Source organism: Haliotis rubra, unplaced genomic scaffold (assembly GCF_003918875.1).
Source record: "Haliotis rubra isolate DU_JTF1 unplaced genomic scaffold, ASM391887v1 Scf367, whole genome shotgun sequence".
Taxonomy (NCBI): domain Eukaryota; kingdom Metazoa; phylum Mollusca; class Gastropoda; order Lepetellida; family Haliotidae; genus Haliotis; species Haliotis rubra.
In genome coordinates this window covers 322,367-343,950 of record NW_025767043.1, presented here as the reverse complement: position 1 = coordinate 343,950, position 21,584 = coordinate 322,367, and the positions used below count along the sequence as shown (strand labels likewise).

The 21,584-nt window shown below is 40.8% G+C and overlaps 2 protein-coding genes across 2 annotated transcripts in view; both read left to right on the top strand.

The window, feature by feature from the left end:
- The window catches only part of LOC124285712 (uncharacterized transporter slc-17.2-like), an 83,622-nt gene that overhangs the window by 40,187 nt on the left and 21,851 nt on the right, over nt 1–21,584 (top strand). The gene's annotated exons all lie outside the window — the stretch shown is intronic.
- LOC124285716 (sialin-like) lies at nt 11,282–19,746 on the top strand. The gene is made up of 8 exons (XM_046721993.1): nt 11,282–11,369; nt 11,896–11,992; nt 13,834–13,958; nt 15,487–15,639; nt 16,026–16,158; nt 16,587–16,737; nt 17,256–17,346; nt 18,320–19,746. The coding sequence occupies exons 2-8, from the start codon at nt 11,950–11,952 to the stop codon at nt 18,542–18,544; spliced, it is 921 nt and encodes a 306-aa protein (XP_046577949.1). The 5' UTR covers nt 11,282–11,369; nt 11,896–11,949; the 3' UTR covers nt 18,545–19,746.

Genomic DNA, 21,584 nt, shown 5'->3' with positions numbered 1-21,584 from the left:
CATTATTATGATAGGGGTGGTAGGACTGGCCACGTTCACGTCGACCTGCTGTTCGTGACCACGACGTCACCTACAGGCCCGTATGGCATGGACTAGGCGTCATTCTCGGTGGAATCAACGCCAGTGGTCAGCCGTGTTGTTTACAGATGCAAGCAGGTTTAATCTGTCTTTAATAATGGTCGTCGCAGGGTTTTCCGTCGTCGAGCTGAACGTATCACAGATGCAACTGTTGCTACCCTATTTGGTGGAGAGTCCGTAATGGTTTGGGCAGGGTTTTCAGCAACTGGACGCACTGACCTTTACGTCATCAATGGTAATCCCAATGGTCAGCTTTATCGTCATATAGTGTCATCGAAGTGCCAGACATCCAGGCTATGCATGGGTTTTACGGCCGTGTTCCCATTTTGCAGGATGATAATGCAAGACCACACCGGGCAGGAATAGTCACTGCTTATCTGCGACAGCAAGGTGTTGACCACATGGACTGGCCAGCATGTTCTGACCTCAATCCAATAGAACATGCATGGGACGAGCTGGGTAGGACTGTCCAGGAGCTCCAACGACTCTTAAAACATGAATGGCAGCAGATTCATGAACTTGATACGAAGCATGAGGTCACGGTGTAACAGTGTCATTGACCAAAGGGTAGGCTATACAAGATACTGATCATCTTAAGACTCTATGATTTGCTATTCAGGGCCTAGATTTTCGAAGCTCTATTAGCGCTAAGACAGTCGTAAGTGCCATACATTAACATTAACTTACGACTATCTTAGCGCTAAGAGAGCCTCGAAAATCTAGGCCCTGATTTCTAAGGGTGCCTCTCTTTAATGCTCTATAAAATCGTAAATCCTTCATTTAATGTGAGGAATGTTGCTTTAAACAGATTTTCCATACATTAAAGATGTTATTTAAGTTGAAAGGGGTTGTTTATGAATACAACGTGTCTGTTAGCAGCCTTAAGAAAACTTGACCCTTTAATATTGGAAGTGAGTATAGTTACAGTGTTCACAAATGTAATATAACACAGAGTCTGTCATACAGTGATGCACAGAAATATGTTGTTCTAACTATACTACTGCTCACAATAATTCACCAAAACCTTCGCCTAATTAATCAACGATTTGCCCATGTGAACAAACGCTGTACATTCCCCTAATTACCAATGCGTTTTCTGTGTCCAGTACTCTTGGGGTATCTCAAATGTGTCTCCGATTTTCATCATGGTTTGTTTTCTAATCGTGGGGAAAGTACTTGTGAACAATATAGTATATGCATGCTGTACTAATATACTTTGTGACGTGACCTTCATACAGGGACGCCATGGACGGAAAGGTCACCTAACCAAGCACATCTCAGAATAATCATCTATTTCCCAATAGCACAGAAAACTCTAACCGTGTGTACATGTATACCTAACAAGAGAGTGGATATTTGACATTTGTGGGGCGAAGTTCGACTTCAAGATAGGGTGAGGTGAGGTGAAATTGGGTTTAACGTCGTGCTTGAGAATATTTCGCTCATATGACGACGTGCATGCGTGTGTATGTGTATGTGCGGCTGCTTGTACTAGCCCAGACTTAAGCTGGTTTTATAGTGCTAGCTCACTGAGATACCATGCCGCAGTGAAGCATGAATACCCGACAGAGTATACTGACTCCGAGCCGACCAGTCCTTGTTGTACCCATTAATGCCGAGCTCCAGGCAGGGACCAACAAGTACCATATTTTAACGTCTTTTGGTATGACGCGGTCGGGGATCGAACCCGCGACCTTCCGCTCTCCGGGCGGACGCTCTAACCACTACACCACGGAGGCGGTCCTTTAAGATAGGGCACTGTCCCAGACAATAATATCACATGTTGAATTTGGGGCATTTAAGATTGTAAATTACATTTATACTCAAAACCCACAACACACGTGAAAGCAATGAATTCATCTTATTCTGTAGTGAACGAAGTTTTAGATATGTTTACTGAACGAGTCTGAGTTTTTGTTTTGTTGGTCAACAAGGGTCTAGCATTCATTTGATTGTGTGATGTCAAGCGATCTTAAGATGACACGATTGTTACTTGCTCACGAAATACATACGAAAATATGGTTTGAAACTAAACTGTCATATTTGATGTCATCGATTCAGTAAGTGTATATCAAAAGTGTGAGTGCTTTTGTTTTACGCCGCACTCAGTAATATTCCAGCTCAATGACGGCGGTCTGTAAATAATAGAGTCTGGACCAGACAACCCAGTGCTCAACAGCATGAGCATCGATCTACGAATTTGGGATGTGATGACATGTGTCCACCAAGTCAGCGAGCCTGACCACCCGATCCTGTTAGTTGCATCTTGGGTTACTGAAGATCAATTCTAACCCGGATCTTCACGTGTGGTATATTAAAAGGGTGTCATTACATTCATGCACTGTTCTCACGGTAATAGATTGTATGAAACACTCAACCAGAACTTTCATAAAAATATCAATATGCCTGCACATGATACTGTACTCCTTCATACAAAAAGTATAGCTTATTGTTACAAAATAAATACGGCGTGATTTTTAATAATATCACACACAAAGAGACATATCCATTACTTCACTACTCTTCACAGTTACTTATCTCTTTATCGCTTTACTTTCGAAAAGATTTAGCGGAATTTCCTCGGCATGGTTACAATGAGTGAGCAAACATTGCTTAATGCTGCATCAGCAATGTTGCAAGTGTTTGCTGCAAAATGGTTGCAGGATAACCGGAATATTTTTCATAATTAGCGACGTACCTCGGTACTCCCCTTTGGAATATTATAGTTGAGAAAATTTCGCAAAAGAGCTCAGGTGACTACGGGTGTGCAGGATAGTATATGCAACACGGGGACAGTACATGTGAAGAATATTTCATATACATGCCGTATTAATAAACAATGCGATCTTAAATTCATAGAAGCAGACACCATGGGAGGAAAAAACACGTTATCCACTGTATCTCAGGACAAGCATCCATTGTCCGATGATACAGAATCCTCTAACCGTAAGTACGATTAATAAGGGATTAGTCGTTCGATGTTCCTTGGACTTTCCAATAATGCATTGTTCTAGGAAATTGTTCATGTCTTACGACACGATGATCACATTTGATTTATCCCCCATATTATAAACCTAAGCGATGAGTTTATTCTTTGAAATGTAGGAAAGATCTTTTCGAGTTGTTAATTTTACCAAACATTTGTTCCGTTTGAATGTTGCAAGCGTGCTTGCTTACTATAGTTACTTGCTTGTTTAGAAGGGTTGTTGGTTGCAAATTGCTTACTTGCTTATTATTTTGAGACGATCTTTGCGTGTAAACGTTTCCCAACATCCAACCAAGGACAAACTGGATACTGGAATGTGCAGTAGAAACCTTACCCGATTATAATTATTAAGCAATCTGTAAAGCTTTTTAACCGAAAAGTCCAGCTTTGCTATGTAATCAGTTAATATCAACTCATTTGACAGAAAGTGAGCATTTGTTCAGTTTTGCATGTACTCTAGAGCTATGCTTTTTTCATTTACTGGTATGTAGGTGTGATGTGCCTGGGACAGCAAATAAAGAAGCCTTATTCTAATGTGCCTTGGGCTGCTGATATAGAGATGTAAATGGCTTAATGTAGCTAAGATCTTGCTTGCTTCCCCATGTGTATAAGTTATATACAATTTTATCTATAAATATGTGGCGTAAAACGTCTCAATTTTCAGATTCCATCTGTTGTTCCCAGAGATTAATCGTGGTGTTAATGGTATTTTTCGGGTCAGTCATGGTTGAGTCCAATAGGTCCAACCTCAGCGTGGGCATCGTCTGCATGGTCAACGACACCGACAGCAACAACATTAATGACACAACGACTACAGTACAGTCAGAGGTATAGTTTCACGTTTTGAATAACGCTTAGTTATAACTTTATAATTTCAGTTTTAATCATTTCTTTTTAAAGATTTATGGTAGTTCCAGAACATGGACGTGTGGGCAATCTTTTGAGAGTTACAGTAAGACTTGGACGGATGGAACCTGTGAGGCAGCTGATATGTGATATTTGAAGCCTGTTTTTGATCATAATAATTTGCGTTTTAATTTCGTCACACCTCTTAATTTGTAAGGGGATGAAACTGTAATTCACAAGTGCCTTAAAATCTATTTTGCTTCCGGCTTTTAGGTGCATATAGAATACACGCTCTCCGAATAATGGTCAGGGTTTAAACGGGTGAGAACAATCTGAACATAATGTATACATAGAGATTACTAAACGAGTGTCTGTCAGATACCATTTATCTTACAACGAGTTGTTTCAAAACGTATTTAACGAGCGAAAGCGAGTTTAATACGTTTTGAAACAACGAGTTGTAAGATAAATGGTATCTGACAGACACGAGTTCAGTAATCTGTTTCTTACACACCATAACATCGCACCATTTTATGGTCGAATTCATTCAAATTTCATATTTTCTCATCGTAGCTGCGCAATAATACACAACACAACGTTTATGAATGAGTGACGTCACCTGGCTTCCTAATCACTACTCATCCCCATGGTGACCCTCCACAAAAAAGTTTCCGCCACCTCTTCGCATCATTAAGGCAATAGTGATAATGAAAACTAGATAACATCACAGAAAGTTAATTAAACACTCTAAAACGATGATGTTACCGTGCAAATGAGGATTATTCTAATTCTTGCAAGCAAAACATATTTGAGCATGTGACGTCATCGTTATCGCTTGGTGGTTGTCGTCATCGGAAGATTGTTTCGGATATCTCTACACGTTTGGGATCTGTACTCGTGTGCCAGTTTCTGTTCAATGTTCTCCCATCGACCGGAACCAAAACTATTGAGTGTGTGTAATTAGGTGCACCCAATGTGCTTGAATGTGACATTGCTGAGGTTACGTTCACTATCAATGGGGGACTACTCTTCTTCGCCACAGCCTTCTCGTTTTCCCGAGCCAGAAATGTCATCCTCTGATCAGTCATTCTTTGAAGACTGTAAAACAATCAATTTCAGTTTTTTGTTCAAATGTTTGAATTTTATATTTTTTATTGTTTATATTTTTATATTTCGAGTTATTACAATGAACCTGAACTGAGGAGAAGTAGCGAGAAAATGAACGAAGCAAAGACTAAAGAATAAAACATTCGATTCTTTTTAGAAAAGAACCCGAGAAATTATTCAAATTACGAAGATCGAACTAAAGAGAAAGTATTTTTTCAAATGAGTGAAGTTAGCAAACTAAATTAGATACAAATAATTTCAATAACGGGAAATTTGGATTTAACATAATAAATTTATGCAACCGAAGTGGTTCTATTTGGCTGTCGGAGCTATCTTCTCCACACAGTGCTTCAATGTGAAGGGGTTCGCACAAACTATCACTTAGGTTCACGTGATGTGAATGAGTGAATTACGTTTAAGCACTAAACAGCATAACGATCGCACGTGTAGCCGTTGGTATTTTTCATTCTGCTGCAAAAGAAAGTGTGGTATTTTTGTACATAGTTTGGGCATATTTTAGTTCATGCATATTTTATTATATACAGAAAAAACAACAACAAAAACAAAACAAAATAAAACAAAAGCAATATAACTTTTCCATAAAATATTAAAATTACGTTAAGTGCCATTTGGGTGCTGTAATAGCAGTCATGTCATGTCATGTCATGTCATTTCATTGTCTGGTCTTGCTTGTTTACTAACACTGGTCACCATCTTGGTTCTTCTAATTTTCACCTTCTTTTTGTGAATTGTGAATCATCCCAACTCACTTCATTTCTTCTTTTTTATAAGTAGACTCAAGTCCTTGCCACTTACCTGCCACTGATTGGTGTCTTATGCCAAACAATTCTTTTCTTGGCCCTGATTGGCCCTATTGGTCTTCCATAGTTTTCTTGTTGCCCACCTGTACATTGCCTCTCAGTGTGTGTGCCTGTGTCCTCACTGAGAGACATTCTCCTTTTTGTGCAGGTGAGTCAACCTTTTACAGTTTCATTAAAGAGATAAGTTAAGCATAAGTTTATTAAATTTAAAAAATGTCAATATATGTTAAACATCTGTTAAATTTATTAACTATCAACTAGGAAATACATAAATGTTAACTTAAATTAAAGTATCTGGTTATTTATTCTAATATAAGCTAGTTAAATCATAAACTTGACAATGGCCATGTGCTTGTTGGTGTCGGCCATGGCATTTTTTCCATTAACCTGAAATGTCATAGTTGGCACATGTACTTGTTACCGTAGCATACTGTTCACTGATTGATTTAATGCTTGTGATATTAATATAATGTCACTAGATACATTATGGTTGGCCAAACTGTGTACTATTTTGCAAATGTTGTTAAATGTGAGAGTGTGTGTGTCTGTATCTTCACTGAGAGACATTCTTCTTTATGTGCAGGCCACACGTTCATCTTCACCATCATCAATAAAACTTATTCTTGTTGGCTGTGGTTGACTATTATTCTTACAGCGTCGTCCAGACACCCGAATCTATTACACCCCTGGACCACGGTCTCACACGTATTGTCCAGTCGTGAGAAATGTGGGATATACAAGCCATGAAGTACACTACCGGACAAAAGAAAATATACAACAACAAAATAAAATATAACAAAATTGAAATATACTGCATATCATTGAAAACGCACCACCTATAAATTTTGAAATATGGTAATAGGATTGTTTTGAGAGTGAAAATGAACGTTGGAAATGTTGTTCATAACACAAAAGATAATAAATAATGCTGTACAGTAAAGAACGGATTGTCCGAACACATCATGGAACACATCAAATGACAAAAAACTTCATGCACAACACACACGAAAAGCACAAATTGCATGAGTAAATCATGCTGATTAGGGGTATAAATAACCGTCGGCAAAAAACCGTTGTCATTTCAGCTGTACCTCCGCAAGTACGGCTTATTTTGCAATGCCAAGATTGTCACCAGAGGAACGAGAACGGACGTTGCAGGTTGGCACATCAAGCAGGATTATTGCCAGACGATTTGGTTGTCATCATTCCACCATCATAAGACTTGCCAACAGGTACCAACAAAGAGGAACCACCAGGGACCTCCAACGTCCTGGCCAGGCACGTGTTACCACCCACCCCTCGCCAAGATCGAGACATTGTTCGGCGCCATACTCGGGATCGTACGTTGCCAGCTGCCAGAACCGCCAACGCTGTCCAAGGCCGACGTGGTTTGATCAGTGCTTCCACCGTCCGACGCCGTCTCCGTGCGGCAGGATTACGGGGTCGACGCCATTTTTGTTCGACCCATTCTGACTGATAGACATCGCCGTGAACGCCGACGATGGACTGAACAGCATCGTTTGTGGTTCTTACCACGTTGGCATGGTGTTGTGTTCTCCGACGAGTCACGTTTTCACTTGCGAAATGCTGACGGGCGTCTACGGGTATGGCGTCGACGGGGAGAACGTTACCATCAGGACTGTGTTGTGCAAACAGATCGGTGGGGTGGAGACAGCATTATGGTGGCGCGGGGAGGGGGGTGGATCAGTTATCATCACAAAACCGCTCTGGTAGTTTGTCGTGGTGCAGTGAATACCCTTTACTACCGTGACACCATTCTTCAGAACAACGTCGTTCCCTTCTTTAACCAACATCAAGATCTGCACACATTCCAGCAGGAAAATGCTCGAGCGCACACTGCACGTGTTGCAACACAGTTTCTGGCAAACAAAAACATTCCTCTACTTCCATGGCCCGCATTGTCACCAGATTTGTCTCCCATTGAACACTTGTGGGATTACATCGGCCAACGCCTCTCACGTCGCCCACAGATCAACAACCTTGGGGAACTTGAGAATGCCTTGCAACAAGAGTGGAATGCATTGCCTCAAAAAATTCTTCAGAGACTTATCAGTTCAATGAGGAGACGTTGCACAGCTTGTGTTGCTGCTAACGGTTGTCATACACGTTACTGACTTTCCAATTTCACTCCATCTTTCTTTCATGGTCAGCTGTTTTGCTGTTTTCATTGTTTTGCTGGATTGGTTCTTGTTTCTTTTCTTTACTAATCATTGGACTACAAAAGTGTGTAAAATTTACACCGATTGCTCATTTATGCTCTTGGAAATCCAAACTAATACAGATGGTGCGTTTTCAATGATGTTCAGTATATTATTTAAATTCTACTAGGCAGAAAACAGTCGCAACACCTAAACAAATAGAATGCTATTATGATGCCTGTATTAGTGAGTGAGTATGGTTTTACGCCGTTTTAGCAATATCCCAGCAATGTCACGGCGGGGACGCCAGAAATGGGCTTCACGCATTGAACCTATGTTGGAAATCGAACCCGGGTCTCAGGCTTGACGAGCGAACGTTTTAACAACTAGGCTACCCCACCGCCCCACCGTAAAGCAATATGGTGATGAGCAGCTGAGAGCAGTAGTGTTGTTAATTGTCGTGAGGGGCCGTGGGGTAGCCTGGTGGTTAAAGCGTTCGCTCGTCACGCCGAGAACGCGGGTTCGCTTCCCCACATGGGTACAATGTGTGAAACCTATTATTGGGTCGTTTGCTCTCCATAAGGCTTCGATGACAGCACGTGGAACCGCATAACCAAAGTAAACAAAGGATCGCTACGCAAATGGAAATAGTGTTACACGTTTTAGGATATTTTCTCAGAGAAACTAAATCGTTCTCACAATTATTTTTAATTAGACGTGTAGACACTTCAAAAATAAAAGAGTTAAGAAATATGTACGAATCGTCACATCTTTCTGGCCTGTAGAAGAGGTACTATTCTGGCTGGCCCCATGGAACTCTGGGTAGGAGAATGATGTTATTCCGGGACAAGCCGAATTGCGACACGTGCCCCTCTGGAAGGATTTCATATTGGCGTAGGAACATCAGAACTACTTTAAACAAGAACGATAACGCTACTCCTGTTTGATTCCAGTGGTACTTGATATCACCGAAGCACTCGAATATTGTATTGGGTTTTTTTGTTTTTGTTATTTATTTATTTTAAAGAGTCAAACCTCTAAAACAACAACAACTAAAAGAAGGGGTAAAATTTTGTAAAACACACATTCTAACGTAAGTATTACCAGTTGTTCACCTTATATTTCCAAATGTATACCAAAATAGGGTTTAAGAATCACAAATGAGATTTGTTTTATTGAATTTGCAAATAAAAGAATCTTTTATTAGCTACATTCAATCCTAAAACACACTCAAAAATGACTTTCAAACATTTCTCAAACTGAACATTCGTGTGACCTTGCTGTCATACCACTTGTGGAATTTTGAAATGAACGCGCTGGAAAAAAATATGAATAAACCCCCAATAGTCAGACTAAAATATCCCCAGAGCTGTGACATATAAGCCACGTGTTAAAGATTAAATTTGATTTGTAATATATTAACATGATATTATTGTTTTGAAACTCGAAGCGATTTATAATTATATTTCATGAAGCGCACGTACAATCTCCAAACTAAGCTCCCAAGATTGTCAGAATACCCTTATACCCTATACCAGAGCCGTTATGTAAACAATCCATGACCGTCAATCGCATTAGTCTTATTAAACACTTCACATGGCAGTACAATTCTGATAGCTACGTTCTTTGTACTTTCAATGTGACGATATGTATTTTTCGTGATTTTATAAACAATGTCATACTGCCATAAACGAATTAAGTTCTCAAGATCAATCATTACGCGCGTTCTGATTGGTTTGTCGTATGTCCACACAAAACAAGCATCGGGAGGAAAACAGGTCTACTTGGAGGTTACGGAAGGGGCGAGTGGTGGCGAATGCCTCAAACAACCAGTTCTTGTTATTTTTAGCAACAAAACAATACTGGATGAAAACAGTGTTTTTGAGCGACAGTTTATGAAAAGTTGATTTCTACAACTACAAATGCAGAGACACAAAATGTATTTCCAGCATGCGGAGTTCTACTGGTCCAAGACAGAACAAGCGGGAATTCTCAGCTCCTATTACTATGGTTACATCGTAACACAGTTCCCCTCGGGACTGCTGGCCGCGAAATATGGCGGGAAATACGTCATGTTCACTGGGATGCTGATTGGCTCGATCGCCTCAGTGCTTCTACCAATCGGCGCTCGGACCTCCATTTATCTCGTGTATGCGCTGCGAGTAATACTGGGATTGGCCATGGTAGGTGGGAAAACATAGTTTGGATTGTAACACATATGACCGGCATGTATGTCTCAATTTAATATTTTTATGTTTTGCTTGCATGTTGTTTAACGCCGCACTCAGCAATGTTCCAACTGTAACGTGGTGGTCTAGACCGGACAATCCCCTGAACCATGACTTCACGAGCATCTCCGCAACAAGGATACGATGACATGCATCGCCAAAGCCTTCGAGTACGACAAAGATACTGACTGACTGACTGACTGACTGAGTTTGGTTTTACGCCGCTTTTAGCAATATTCCAGCAACATCACGGCGGGGGACACCAGAAATACGCTTCACACATTGTACCCATGTGGGGATTCGAACCCGGGTCTTCGGCGTGACGAGCCAACGCTTTAACCATTAGGCTAAAAAAAAACACACCCCACCCCACCCCACCCCACGACAAAGATGGGATGCAGGGACCCGATCAACTAAACCTTCGTAACGTTACGACCTGTTATAACTCTATAGTTTACCATGGGCTTAAGAATGTCGTAGAGCTACGAACGAGGATTGGCACCCTGAAGATCAGTTGTAAACAGGATCATTATCGAGCAGTTACGTCTTTTAAACAGATCTCACACATTTAATGAAGACTGAGTGAAAATAGTTTTGACATGTTGAACCAATGTTCGGAATCGAGACCGAACCTTAGACGTGAATGCTTTAATCGCAAGGCTAAACCTCCTCTCCTGTTTGATGATTATGACGATGAAATTTGAAGTTGGATTGATGAACATTAAAATCGGAACTCAAAATATAATTAGCACAGGCCACCACACATTTCGATAGAACAAAGGAAATGCTTTCTATGAAGTATTGAATGATGTACGGTGTTGATTCTTATACCGTTTCTAGATTGCTGCTCATGTTATTGATCACTGGATTGTCTGGTCCATTACGTACATACCGCCGCCATATAGCTGATATATTGCTGAGAAACTAAACTCACTAATCTAATTCACTCACTTTTAGCTTGACTATTATTGACTCACCAACTTCTAGAATGCCGATCAAACATTTAACGAAACGAAATTTTCAGAACTATGTCCTTTCTCGTTGTACTCTCCTCAGGGAGTCTATAATCCGACAACGCAGGCCATGCTTGGTCGATGGGCGCCGCCATCGGAGAGGACTAAACTTGCATCTATCTGCTACGCAGGTCAGTGCTGTGTTCAAGATCTCATTCAAATTAGAAACATTGAGGAGAAAGGTCAAAGAGCATCACATGTTTAAACAACTGTATCTCAAAAGCCACAAGGAAAATGCATTGAATATTCAACACAGTTTCAACACAGGCTGAAATGAATTCAACCAAAGCACTGCTAACTTGATAATGAATTTATGATCAGGAAAACAGTGGGTCGTATTGTGACCTTAGGTCATCCCTACGGTGTAGCCAACCACTTATGGGGGATGTTGCGACACATTTTTCCATGTGTCTATCATTATAAATAGAAAAGTGTTAATATTTATATTTTAATTGCCCTGGAAAAACACCTTTTGTGAATATGATTTTATTATTTAATTTATTTACAGGAAACTGTTTTGACAAAATAATAAAAATGGAAAATTCAGCCTAAAGGTAAGGAATTGTCCACAATCCACAGTGGATTCTTCGTCAATTTTTCGTGCTTTCATTCAAAAGTACCTATTAAAATGCACATAATGAATTGTTTTCTTCCCAGGTTTTCCGTTTGGAATCATAGCCTCTTTCACGATATCAGGATTCCTGTGCATCTATGGATTCGATAACGGCTGGGGGGTCCGTCTTCTATGTCCCAGGTATATAGGACAGCGGGAGAGTGTCAGATGGTCATAGTAATTTCCAATGAACGATACATACATACAATACATTTTAAAAAAAGGTGAGAGGCAAGAAAAGGGAGAAAAGCCATAACCCTGCTGGACACCTAGTATGAGAGAATGAGTGAGACATACACACTATTAAAAGAGGGCGAGGGGCAAGAAAAGGGAGAAAAGCCATAACCTTGCAGGACACTAAGCACTACTGTGTGTCTGAGACGCACATATGCACTGTGCAGAGTTGCGTCCCTTTGGAACACCTGGAAACTGTGATCGTGTGTCCAAAACCATGACTCGACCTGGTTAACATGTTTCTATCTGTGTTTGTCAGCAACACACCCGTGTTCGTGGGTGTTAGTGGTATACGTAAAACCTGCATCACTTCCATCTTCCTCCCCTCGTCAAGCTGGCGCACCGTAATATAACTGAAATACTGTTTAAGCGCCAAAATCACTCACATACCCACGGTGTAGGGTATGCCTTATATTGCTTCTGATCAATAGCGTGGGCTACTTAACGAATCTTAGAATGTATTTTGTTGTCGTCAAGCTGGCGCACCGTATTATAACTAAAATACTGTTTAAATCACTCACAGACTCACTGTGTAGGGTATGCCTTATATTGCTTCTGATCAATAATGTGAGCTACTTAAAGAATCTTGAGTTTTGCATCAAATCAATGATACTTCACGTTCAAAATTTATCTCAAACTTAAAATCGGTCTTCTTTCATCCGTTTTAACCAAAAATGTGAACTGTTTCGCTCAAAACGTAATGTATATGTGGTCTTATACATGTATAGTGAAACCCTGACAAGTCTAGCTACTCTTCATCGTAATCTAACATTCAGCATTGATAATCTGAACGTCAAAAATGTCTTTAAAAGCGTATTCAGCAAAATAGCCGAAAACTGGTTAATCCGGACGACATCAGAGGGAACACATTTTCCGACTTAAATGGGTTCACTTTGTAGAGAGACACTACAAGTTCACGTGTGTGTTGCGAGGTAATTTCATAATGCCATGTGGAAAGGGCATATTTTATTACACATGTTCTGATATTGCTCTGAATATCTTTATCAGATAATTTTAGTAATGTGAAACAGGTGTTGTTTAACCAGCTGAAAGTTATCCAACGAGTGTCGTCTAACCAAACTAGATTATCCAGCGATAGTGATCGACGTCATAATTCCGAACTTTCTGTTGCCACCTCGATATTTTTATATGAACATTAACTCCATTCAAGCTTGTTTTACCCAAAGTGTCAACCAAACGAAACATTAGGTTTGTGGATAATTCTTGAGATTAGTATTGTTTTGTAATTGAATATTTTTAATTGTTTATTTTCATTTATTAAGAAGTCGTGACAGAGTTATCTCCCTTTCGTATTATTTACATCCGGCATCGTCTACTAAGGTGGAGACAGCGAAGGGAGGTAATACAATTATCGGGCCGAGCCGTCGATGCATCCAGGGTACTCGAGATTATCGAGGATGAGAGATTACAAAACGAGTTGGTGCTTTCGCTCGTGATAAATCAAAGTGTTTAATCAATATCGATTTGGAATATTTTTTCCTTTTCAACATCCAAGAGTTTCGTGATCTATTTATTACGCATAGGACAGGAAAACAGTGTGATCCCCGATGACAAATGAAATAGACGATACCTGATGTAAATAAAAGGAAAGGGTGATAACTCTATAATGAAATTGAATGAAGAGATGCATCCAGGGTACTCGTGGAGATTTTTCAGAACGTATACACTGGATATTATCGAGGATGGTAATGTATATGTATCTGACTAGCACGCCTCCATGCCCACAGGAGCTGCATCACTGTTATGGTGCTTCCTGTGGTGGCTCTTGGTCGCCAGCACGCCGGCACAACATCCTCGGATCTCCAAGAGAGAGCGGAATTACATCATACGTAGTCTAGGGGAGAAAACGCAGGTTTGTAATATTTGTTAATGATGTGTCATGGTGATTCTGTTTTATAACTCATTGAACAAAACAAAGGGAGCGGGTATTTTAAGTTGGATAACTTGTCCCCAATCCCTTTCACATTTGTGAATAAAATATGTTTAAATCACAAAACATATGCATCAATGAAAAGTCCTTACCTTTTAGGCCATAAGCACTTTTTCATTATCTGAATTGGCACTCTCTTGTCTAATTACAAATTGCATATGAAAAATATTTTCATCATTATATATTTCTTTCATTCTTCATCATACTTTTGTGTCTATAAAATTAAAATTCATTTATTAAACAATTTTATCCACATAGTTGTCGCCATATTCAATATCGTGGTCGGGTGGTCAGGCTCGCTGACTTGGATGACACATGTCATCGTATCCTAATGGTGTAGATCGATGCTCATGCTGTTGATCACTGGGTTTCTGGTCCAGGCTCGATTAATTACTGACCGCCACCATATAGCTGGAATATTGCTGAGTGCGGCGTTAAACAACAAACCAACCAACCATATTCAATCTATGAACCTATCCGTGAAAATCCGTGTTAAAATGTGTCTTCATCAAACTGTGCTTGTCGTAAGAGGCATCTAACGGGATCGGGTGGTCAGGCTCGGGTCATCTCTGGATCTACAGAACGGGATATTGCTGAGTGTGGAGGCAATCGCTGAAGACCTGCATCACGTTTCCAACGACATTTCACACACCTTGCTGTAACTGAAGGGGCGGTTGGGTAGCCTAGTGGTTAAAGCGTCCAAGCGACCCGGTTTTAATTCCCCACAAGGATACAATGTGAAAACCCCTGTTTTGGCGTCCCCCGTCGTGATATTGCTTGAATATTGCTTAAATAGGCGTAAAACCGTACTCACACACTCAGCCCCTGCTGTAACTGAGATACTGTTCGATGCAACGTAAAATCAAACTGTAACCTGTATCACTCATTGAGACACCTGAACATAAATGGCCAGTGACTTGTGACGTAAGTTCTATGAAGTATGGAATCCTGTTAGGGACACAGTAACCGGTGTTGAAGTTGAAGTAAATTCTCAGAGCTATCCAAGATTCAATACCACCGAAACATGATGAAAGCATACGAAGGGCATAAGCATGTACTTCGAGACAATAGTATGTTCGACTCAACCTGTATTTGACTGTATTAGCGGTCTCGAGTGAGTGAGTGAGTAAGTGAGTTTAGTTTTACGCTCCACTCAGCAACATTCTAACTATATGGCTGCGGTCTGTAAATAACCGCCCAGACAATCAACAGCATGAGCATCGATCTACGCAATTGGGATGCGATGACATGACTCAACCAAGTCAGCGTGCCAGAGCACCCGATCCCGTTAGTCGCCTCTTACAACAAGCATGGGTTACTGAAGACCAATTCTAACTTTTTGAAACAAGACAAATAGTATTACGAAAACACAAGTATGTATTACAGTTTACCATAATGAGGAGCATCCTTCTTTTCAGCATTAACTTGCAAAAATTTATTTAATTATTAGCGGAATTACAAAACGCCATGGTCGGACATCTTACGGTCAAGGGCAATGTGGGCGTTTGTAACGGGACATACCTGTTTTTCGTGGCTAATTTACACTCTGACCACCAACACACCTACGTTTCTTAAAGAGGTCCTGCACTTCAATATAGCAGAGGTATGTACATTTCCTTCTATCAGTATAATGCACTTAATACTCTACATGTATCGGGTAGTTGTAAGTAAATGAGGTTGTTTGGGTATTAAAACCTTGCTCCAAGGCTGTACTGAATGCTGAGCCCATGGATGTATAGAAATTCTATCCTTCGAAGAGGCAAGTTTAGGTAAGAGGACAGTTCACACAGTCTTTTATTCATTTTTAAACCATTACTTTCTACCTTTGAGACTTGTGCAAGTCTAGGATTTTAACGCAGCACTCAGTAATGTGCCAGCGGAATGACGGCGGTCTGTATATGATTGTGTTTCACTAAATTTTGCCATTCTGGCTTAAACATGTTGATTTGTTAGGGCGAAAGAGATGAAAATACCATTCTTGTCATCTAGAACGGCTTGTTGTCTTCGGTCCCCTCGCTCTGTCAATTCGTGTTTGGGTTGCTGGGTGGTCAGCTCTCCGACTTCCTCCGGTCAAGGAAATACCTCAGCACTACAGCCGCTCGGCGGATATTTCAGACAGGCGGTAAGTATGTCAGGGAGTCATCCATAAATGAAAATGGATTGAGGCTAGTTTTTGGTCTCTTCCAAAAAAACAAAAACCGGAGGGCAATAGTGCAGTGATAAGGCGTCTGCCTGTCACGCTGAAGGCCCGAGTTCGATCCCCGGTGGAGGCACCTAGGTTCGGGTCCCGAGATGGGCACATTTGCGTAGTATCCTTGGACAAGATACTCAGATCCACATTGTCTCAGTTCATCCAGCTGTAAAATGGGTACCTGTGAGGATGTGCTGGCAATGTGAGTTTAGTTCATTGCGCCTAACAGGCAGCATGGATGTATGTCCCTAGGGAGTTGAACAAACAAAATCACCAGCACTATTTGCTGTTAAAATCCCGTTCATCCCGCTTGCGACAGAGCCCTGTTCAATCAGAACATCTTGTTTGAATGTTTGCAGCATTCCTCGGGGCAGGTAGCTGCCTGATAGGCACAGGCTTTATGGACGCGGAGAGACGTTATTACGCAGTATTTCTGCTATCGGCCGCGATGTCATTTTTGGGTTTGGGGTCGTCAGGGGTCCTCGTCAACACTACCGACTTTGCTTCAAGGTAGGTATACATTTTAGGAACCGGGGTCCCGATCCACAAAGCATTCATAGTTCTATGGCATTCGTAAGCTTACAGTAAACTATAGAGACAGGTCATAACGTTACGATCGCTTAGTGGGTCGGGACCCAGATCTTTTATGCCTGTATCACGCCTGTTATCTGAATACAAATGATGCTGAAGCGACTTTAGGAACTCAAAATAGGTTAAATATTGAAAGAAGAGCTTAGCCGGATTTCCATAGGTACCCGGTTGCTTGAATTCAGAAACTGATTTTACTACATATAGCTGGAAAAGATCAAGCTAACCTTGGTTTTCTTATGAGCAGATAAATATAGGTTATCTTTCCGGGCTTTTTCCACGTCGAAACGAACATTCGGGAAGGGAGACTGGAAACACAGAACAAAACATGACGAACAGTCTAACTGTATACCTACACTCAAGAACGTCATAACTGAGCATGCGTATTATTTGTAAAACAAATGGATGCGAACTAAAACAACATCGAATTTCTGTTACAGATACGCTGGGATATTGTTTGGCTTTTCTAACACCATTGCAACAACGCCGGGGATGTTAGCACCTCTCCTTGCCGGCGCCCTAACACCCAATGTAAGTGTCCGGGGATGTTAGCACCTCTCCTTGCCGGCGCCCTAACACCCAATGTAAGTGTCCGGGGATGTTAGCACCTCTCCTTGCCGGCGCCCTAACACCTAATGTAGACCCAATTTAGACCATTTTCATAGTATTTCTTTCTCGTTAAAGAATTTCTCCATCTACTTGGCCATGGCCGTATTTTAATTAGTATACAAATTGTTTCATGATGGTCGAATAGTACGGATATTGTTTAACGTAACGTCACCAACATATCATATCACATATGGTAACGTTCTCAACTCGAGACACCGTACTTCTAGTTCCATGGCGACCACTAGATGGCTCAATTGTCAAATTGTCACGCAACTGTTTCACCTGGATACAATCTTTGTAGGTTAAGAACCCAGTAGTCGGATACGTAGAGCGTTACGAATTCATCGTCCTTCAGCACCCCTCCAACCCGTTTTCAAACAGTATGTCAGTTATATTAGACATCGCAAGAAATGTACATCTTTAAAACGTTTACCACTTTGTTAAACTACCAACACGGGTATGATTTTTCATTTATTATTATCATCATTGGATATGCATATACGCACTAGTACATGCTCAAGGCGCTGGTATCTTTTCCCTCGATCATTGGATGTCAATCTCAATGGCACATCTTATTATCAATCTCAACTCCCTGGGGAGCATACAACTCTTCAGCCACAAGGCGCACCGGTTATTTCAGCTTTCCCATCCTTACAAGGTGCCCATTAACAGCTGGGTGGACTGGGACACATAGTCACAGTGATTTGTCATAGTGTACGGCACGTTGCTGTACCCGCAACTAGATGTTTGCAAGTTTTCATGTGGCCACCATCGGTTCATATACCAACGGATTCGTGGGTTCTTTTAAGTGCACAGGGTTGTGTACTGTACACTAAGGGTTGTGACAACACTGATCCGCGCCCCCATGATGTTAATGTAATATGTATGTTTACAGAAAACCCAGGAAGAATGGCGGAATGTCTTCTACGTGTGTGCTGGAGTCTGTGTCCTGGGAACTGTGGTGTTCGGAACAATGGCCCAAGGGGAGCTGCAGCCTTGGGCCGCAGAGAAGATGGAGGTGGTGGTGGAGGAAGGGCAGGGTGTTAATGTGGGGTCGAACAAAGATGTCCAAAATGCCAAGCTTGAACAGGACACGACATACTGCTCAACCCATCTATAAATGGTGGTTCTGTTCAAGACATTCTAGGATATTCCAGGACATTCTTCGTCCACAGCTCGACCATTTCTTCTTCTTGGAATATCCAAATAAATTCAAAAGGTATTTGAACTTAATGCATGTCAGGTTGACTTAAACACAGAATATCCACAAAGTGTTTCCTCCTGTCTATTCCCAAATAGAAACAAATAGGTAACACAAAGAAACCAACAAATAATGAGGAAATGAAAATAAATGCAATTGTATTTTGAAATTGAAAAAGAAATATCTTATGTGTTGATCCCTATGTTGAAACTAAAAGGTTATCTCCGAATTAGTCCGTAAAAGAACCAACAAACAGCAAAGAAATAGCTCCAGTTATATTTCATTGTGATTCATAAACACTGCCATCGTATCGAATTGTTACAATCACTGGATTGCCTGGTTCAGACCCGATCTGTTTACAAACAAAATCAGAGCTGTAATACCTCTGAAACATGATATAGTCAACTTCTCATGATATAGTCAAAATTGTACAATCGACTCTGCTTTTGGCAGAGATTTCTTATGAACGTGGAAAGGGGTTTGTCGCGAAAATAGTGATTATCAACCGAGAGTGATTCCATATCAATTAATATCACACATTACGAATACAAATTGTATTATGTGAGCCTTATAATTACTCTTAAAAAAAAGAAGCAAATCGTACGTGAATTTATGTGTAGAGAATCGAGCATTCGCGTCAAAAATACTTAGCGGTACACCAAGGTGAAGGTCTTTCTGTAAATATTCGAGTCTGGAAGACAATCCAGTGATAAACAGCATGATCATCGATCTGCGCAACTGGGAACCGATGACATGTGTCAACCAAGTCAGCGAGCCTGTCCCGCGCCCCCCGCTGGAGTTTGCTGTAATATTGCGAAAAGAGTCTTAAAACCACTATCATTTAATATATCATTATCATTCCGTTCGCGTACTACTTTAGCATACGATCTAAATGCAATTCCGTTTTCATATTTGATTGAGAAGCCTTTAGGTTTTACCCTGTGACACGTGTGTTTCAATCATGCACATGTGTTGCTGGACAGCAGCACAGTCCTTGTGGTATTTGTTTTTCCGCACATCCTCCCCAGTTTCGTCTTCATCGTCCCCTTCTTTCTCTGAATCTGGGAAGTTCAGAAGGGCAGAGGCATTCCTACAGTCAGCGTCCTTTCCCCCTGAATCAGCACACTGGTAGCATGATAAAGAAGTTTGAAAGAGATAAGGCCGAAATAAACCAATACTTGTGATTTAGATGTCCAAAAGAAAGGTTGAAATACAATTCTGCTTTGAGACAAAGACAAACCATTTAAAGTCACAATTTTTCAACTATTAAAACAAGAAACAACTGTTGAAACAAATATTTTCTGCGAATTTGCATTAGTGAAAACAAGTAAAAACGTGTCCTTGATATTGTGAAAAAAATGTTTAGGAACATCTAATATTATCTTTGTTAAAATGTTTGTTTGCAAAGTAACATTTTTCCATTTTCTGTTTACACATAGCAATATCAATCGCCAAAACGCAGCAATATTCAGCAGTATTTGCATCCATTTCACATGTAGAATGATTCTATAGGGTATAAAGAGAGACTAGAATGCATAATATGATTCACAAGTACGAGAAATATGCCACGATTAACAGCTGAAGAGAGAGAAAGAGCCACTGCGGTGGTGCAGATGGGGTCGACATACATTGCTGTTGCCAACGCCTTCGGATGCCACCATCGCGGTAATAAGACTTATATCAGGGCTTCAGACAGATTGGGGTCACCGTAGCCAGACCACGAAACGGACGTCCACGCATCACAACGCTAGCTGTAGATAGGTACCTCCGTCATTAAGGAAGAAGGGTAACGTTTCTTTTGGCGTTTAGTGTAATCAGGCCTGGTACAGCTTTGTACACAATGCACATCGGTCTATTGTTGATGTCTCCCATCTTCAGACGGATAACAACGTCAACCCGAGGATCTGGGTTCGATTCCCGCATAAATATATTTGTGTCAGATCATTTCTGGTTTCCTCCGCTGCGTCAAATTCTTACTCACCTACATGTACTAAGAGGCACTCGAACGTACCTAAGCAACGTGACGGGCAGATTACAAACTCTCCCTGAAACAGATATCCCATCGGTCGTCAGTAAGACTTAGTGATTGAGTGTGTGCATGCGTGCGTGCGTGCGTGCGTGCGGGCGTGCGGGTCCTAGACATTTACCGCTTTGAAGAAGTGACCCGAGGATGAGTATGGTGTTTACTAACCAATAAACGTAATCAAAGTCAACAGGGATTCGAACCTATGATCATGCGATCCGAGTATGCATAATACCTAAAGGACAGTGAACAGCTGCAATGAACTTAACTGACCAGCTTAGCCTTTCGTCACCACTCGTCCTTTCCGTCAACTCTCCATTCGGCTTGTCACGGAATAACACGAGTGGGTCACGAATGTTACGACAAACATGCCATCTCGTTAAGATCCAAATTACAAACAGCAACCCGTCCTCCTAATGGTATCCGATGGACAGGCTCAATTACTTGTTTCATGTATGTCATCATGCCCAGTTGCGCTGATTGGTGTATGACCTATTAGAGGATTTACATCTAAAATTTCTGAAACTTGCATATGGGCTAAGAAAATCTACGCCGCATTTCATGGTTTAGGGCGAATTTGGCAGAGCTCCAATATATTAAAATATAACAGCGTATGTTATCCTTTTGGCACAAACTAACATATACTGATACACTTAAACTATCCCATGTGTTATATAATTACATTTTAAATAAATACAATAAAAACTTTAAGTCGGATCCTTGGATTCACTTTATCAAAGGTTTATTAGATAGAATTGGATTATCATATGTAAACTGACGTTCAGAAGAAAGTACACAGTCACCTGATTCTTGGGTTAAATGTTTTCTTTAAAACAGCATTAATATTTTAAAAAGTGTTTTGATTCTGCCTTGTCACAAACATTGTGCAAGTGTTTCCAAAACACCAGATATTGTACCCAATTACAACATTGCTAG